General features: G+C 32.1%; 1 protein-coding gene across 3 annotated transcripts; it reads right to left on the reverse strand.

The window, feature by feature from the left end:
- Nucleotides 1-241: 241 nt before the first annotated feature.
- Nucleotides 242-4,264, reverse strand: LOC111913973 (pathogenesis-related homeodomain protein). 3 transcript variants are annotated; one of them, XM_023909696.3, is made up of 12 exons: nucleotides 3,908-4,264; nucleotides 3,289-3,654; nucleotides 2,741-3,198; nucleotides 2,499-2,664; nucleotides 2,284-2,407; nucleotides 2,080-2,192; nucleotides 1,623-2,000; nucleotides 1,318-1,539; nucleotides 1,151-1,240; nucleotides 1,031-1,078; nucleotides 801-944; nucleotides 242-646 (listed from the first exon to the last, which is right to left on the reverse strand). In XM_023909696.3, exons 3-12 carry the CDS (start codon nucleotides 3,175-3,177, stop codon nucleotides 416-418), a joined length of 1,953 nt encoding a protein of 650 aa, XP_023765464.1. In that variant the 5' UTR covers nucleotides 3,178-3,198; nucleotides 3,289-3,654; nucleotides 3,908-4,264; the 3' UTR covers nucleotides 242-415. The 3 variants fall into 3 exon arrangements, with proteins under 3 accessions (XP_023765464.1, XP_023765466.1, XP_042752204.1); XM_023909698.3 differs by lacking the exon at nucleotides 3,289-3,654; XM_042896270.2 differs by having other exon boundaries at nucleotides 2,741-3,654.
- Between the last annotated feature and the right edge of the window lie 809 nt (nucleotides 4,265-5,073).

Raw genomic sequence — 5,073 nt, forward strand, 5'->3', positions numbered from 1 at the left:
ATTTACAATTTGTAAATAAGGACGCCCACAAACAATAATAACCAACTAAAGGCAAGATAAATCTTTAGTTTTTGATTATGATCTTTATGCTTATTTAAATACTCCAACACTCCAAGTATTATTAAAGTAAGATGATGCATATCATAAAAAGAATTCCTGACAACACCAGGGATACGTCAATGGATGACAATGATCCATCATAAAAAGATGTTCTTCAAATAGTCAAAAGACACAAGACTCAGATTCGTAACATTTTATCTTTATAAAATTCATATGTAAAAAGATAATTATAAAACTCATTGTTCTTTCGTACATAAAGCTACATAATATAAAATTAACTTGGTTTAGCTCTTGTTACAATTAAGGTAAAATATATTTTCTATTTAAAAAAAAGAGACTCATCTGTTGCAGTGATTTAGGGTTTTTCCTTGAGGTGTGCAATGGGAACAAAGATGGTGGAGCTATGGTCAATAGATGATGACTGTGCTGCTGTTGTTTTAGCTCTTCTGTTTGGTGTTCTTACAAGTAATATATTTTGTAGATTTTCCAACTTTGTTTTCAAATAACAAAGCTTCTGCATATGAGCTTCTGCTGACGTGGATTCTTGATTATCACTTTGGGTCCCACCAATTACATCACAGTCAACCTTCAAAACATATTAAACAAAACCTACTCAACTATAGCATTCTACTTTCTGTTTTTTAAGTTGCAATTTTTCACATGTGTATAAAATTGTGTTTTTTTTTTGAAAATAGAAAAGTAAAATAATAAAAAATTGGTGTTTTGAAAGAAAAGAATACCATGTTGGTTGAAGTAGAAACAAGTAAATCTCCATTGTCATGCTGCTTTGTAGCATTTGTGGGAATATTCTCTGATAAAATTTCATTATTAGCAGATTCTTTTGAGATAGAAGGGCCATCATTTTGAGTTGGCTTATCTTCTGCCTGAATAAGTTAATTAAATATAATCGATAAGATTTTGTTATTCAAAACAAAATAAAAAAATAAATATGTAAAAAGTAAAAACTCACCTTCCTTTTTAGAGACAGGTAGCGTGCATTCTTGAACCATTTATTAACCTGAAAAATGGAACAGAATTTATACAGCTATTTTCTTAAAATGAGGATGAAAAGGGCATTTACGTCTTTTACCTTCTCAAGGTCAAGACCTAACTGATTGGAAATCTCTTCTTTAACAGCTCGAGAGGGAAGTTCATTCTTTGCAAAAACAAGGCGAAGCTTCTGATATAATAATACAAAATTAATAAATTCCAACAAACAGTAAAAAGAAAAAAGAAAAAAGAAAAAAGAAAAAATACCTCTACAGCTTCAGATGGAATCCTAAAAAACGATCTTTTACTATCTGTGTCATTCTTTGATATTTCAGCAACATCTTTTCCCATTTTGTCCTCAGTTTCACAAAGAGTCATTAGGGTACTTGCTGCATCCGACTCTTTCTCTCTCCTCTTTCTGTTTGTGGGACCCCAATCTTCATCTTCACTTACTTGTTCATTTGCAAGAGCATCTTTTCCAAACATTTCCTGTATCATGACATAAAATGAGGGCATTCAAGTCTTTTCCACAAATAAAAGTGTCTCGGGTTGTGAATGAACAATATACTCACATCATAAAGCTTTCTATAATCAACAGCTCGACGTTGTCTTCGACCACTCACGGGTTCAAAATCAGAACCGGAACCGGAACCAGAACCCGGAATAAAATCACCGGAATTGACTTCGATTCCCGGAATTCTCAATTCCCGGGAATCATCAACAAGAATCTCATCATCCAGTGATATAAAACTGTAATTACTGCTTCCATCATCATCAGATGATTCACCTTCACCTTCAGAACAAAGTTTAATATTGCTACAACTACTTTCATGTTTTTCAACTCTTTCTGGATCATAATCATCATCCCCAGAATCATCAGAAGGCCAATCTTCTTGATTAAGTAGAGTTTCACCACCATCAGGTAATGTAGCCTCAACCTTGAACACCTCCTGTTTTTCATTTACTTTTTATGTCAAATAAATAACGATTCACAAGTTTTGTGTAAATTACTAAATTAAAACTACCAACCTGCCAATTGATGTCATTGGAATAGCTAGTTCCAAGCTGTGCATTCATTGCATCTATGATATCAGTCTTACAAATGCAATATTTACAAAACCACCCTTGGTCTCCTGGAGGAACTGATTCACCAAACAAAGTAAACTTTTTTCAATCTTTCATCCATAATAACTTTTTAAAAAAATGGGAAAGATTTTAAATAAAAGAACTTACTGTTTTCAGTTAAAAGTGGAGGGTCAATGCACATTTGATGAAATGCACAGTTGCAAGTCCCATCACAGAGTATAATGTCATTATCTGGAAATGCTTCCCTCAGCTTACACTTTGCACAGTGTATCTAAATAAAATTAACATTAAACAAATTGTTGTTAACAATTTTATTGTGATTAAGTTCATGTTTAGTAGATATTGGAGACATAATTACATACATGGTCATGGTGTATGGATCCATCTGGAGCTATAACAGATTCATCAATGCGTCCATCTGTGCTAAGTAAGTCCAGCTGGCGTAAGGCATCACGGAGTCCAAGTTTACATTTCAGAATCTGTTTTTTGGCCCTTTGAAGTTCTTTTTCTGGCTTTATCTTTTCTCGGCTGAATATAATAAACAAAACAATTACTTACAGCATCAAACTCACAGATATGAGAGAAATTGAGAAATGATAAATACCTCTGACCTTTCCAGCCTTCAGTTGAGTATGCATCTAGAAGGTTCTGTTCCTTTCTCATTTTAAAGAGAAGGTACCTTGTACGCCCTTGCAGCCTAGAAGCTTCATCAACCTCAACTTTGTTTTTTGTCCTCTTTCGTTTTCTTCTCTTCTTAAGCTTCTCTGAAGTGAGATCTGTATTTTCACATTTTGCAGTTTCTTCTTGATTTTGGAAAGTTGTTATTGATGGATTAATCAAGGATTTGATTGTTTTATGAGAGGCATTTCTGCATTTGAAGTCGTTCCTTTTGCTGTTGGTTAAAAACTCAACAAGCTTTTCCTTTGACATTGGAGTTTTTGGTTTTCTTGATCGCTTTGTATGTAGCTTTTGTGTGCTGCATTTTGAATGCAACAATTTTCCAATATTCTTGCGAGTTTCTTTTGTCTCTACTCCAGTCATGTCGATTGTCTATGTATTAAACTAAGAAGGAAAGCAGAAGAGTTTGTTAAATGAAGTAATAACTCTGAAAAGAATGATGGTGTATGTATCTGAAGTCCTGTAAAATGATACCATATAACCTATGTGATGTTCCAAGTTGATGTTCGAAATCAACATGACATTACAAAGGTAAACAGAACAGAAGAAACCCTAGACAAAATTTATGACATTTGACATACTGCAAATGAAGGGAAGTTCAAAGATCTTGGCTATATGAGATATAACAGCAAGGAAATCAAGTTAAGAGAACCAAAAATTAGCTTGAACTTTAATCAATTGAGAAGAACAGTGATTACGATCAACCATAAGTTAACGATTCAGTCAACTTCACATATCAATTCTACTAACGAGAGTGCCTGTAGTGAGGTGTCTTCTTCGAGTTACAAGCAAAAAACTCCAGCATTGCTACATGGAGTGTATCTTCCATCAATTGATTGACTACAAGGAGAGAACGATTCAGAAATTTGGCATACGCACAGTAACTTAATAGGGAATTAGGGATCAATTATGAGAAGGCGTGCAATTTATAATAATTTAAAACGGAAATAAGGTTTTTAGGGCTAGATTCACAATTAACAACACAAATTTGTGATAGTCATCATCAAAAACGAAAATAAGTCAGAAACATGAAACTGTAGCATGAGAAAGTGAGAGAGAGAGAGAGAGAGAGAGAGAGAGAGAGAGAGAGCACCTGATGATGAAGATGATCTACAGCTGCAAGGGAAGAAAATGCACATACATATGTGTACATCGGGAAATAAAGTGAATTTATTGGACAAACGATTCGAATTCTTTGAAGAAAAAACTTGAAATTCGAAGTGAGATTTGTAAATGATCACTGAATTTGGTTATATGTTTAGTCATCATCAAGATGAGTCTACTTCAGTTCCATGGTTGAGCTTTTGTAGTTGTCGTCTATGGTCGCCGGTCGCCAACCGTCAGCTGTCTCCGAGGAGGTTCAATAAGACGGGTCAAGAACCGTGGGCCGGTCTCACGAGCTCAGTAGTGACGTCGAGCCAATAGTGTGGTATGTCTAGCGTAAAGGTGGAATTATAATAAAAATAGATTAATAGCAAAAACGTATGTATATGATTAGGGTCTATGTGTTTGTTTTTTTTTATTTTTTTAATGGGAAATTAAGTAATTTAATTATCTTTTAAATGTGTATTTGAAAAAAATAATCTATATTTTTTAAAAATAACCATTTTATTTGGAACTAGACATTTCGGACCAAGAAAAAACATTTTTTTTACTAACTCAGGAATGACATTCCAAATTCCAGACGAACATTTTGAATTTTGAATTAAAATTTTGGATCTCGGGAAAAATAATAATAATAATAATAATAACTTCGGAATTTCAAGAACAAATCCAAAATCCGAAAAATAATTCCGGAATTTCTAGAAAAAAAAATCATGTTTTTTTAATTTAACAAAAAGTTAAACAAACATAGTAATATAAACTATATACAACACTAGTTTATAACCCGTTTGTTACACGATTCACATAATAAATAAAATATTTTAAAGACTATAAAAATCATAATAATTAATCATAAATATCAAATATATTTGTATTATAATATGCCAGTAGGTTAGATATTCGTATATTACAAAAGCTAATTAAAAAATATTATATATAATGAGATACATTAAAAATTATCAAAACTCTTTATTTATTATATATACAATATTATATAATATATGTAACCCAAATTAAGCATCATGCATAAATGGATACTAAAATGTATAGCAATATGGTCATTACATGTAATTAGACAATTAATTAAACTCAATTAATGTCTATAAAAAGATTATAAAATCATTCACCAAACTTTTACAAAAGTTATTTTTTGTA

The sequence above is a fragment of the Lactuca sativa genome, chromosome 7, assembly GCF_002870075.4.
Source record: "Lactuca sativa cultivar Salinas chromosome 7, Lsat_Salinas_v11, whole genome shotgun sequence".
Lineage (NCBI taxonomy): Eukaryota > Viridiplantae > Streptophyta > Magnoliopsida > Asterales > Asteraceae > Lactuca > Lactuca sativa.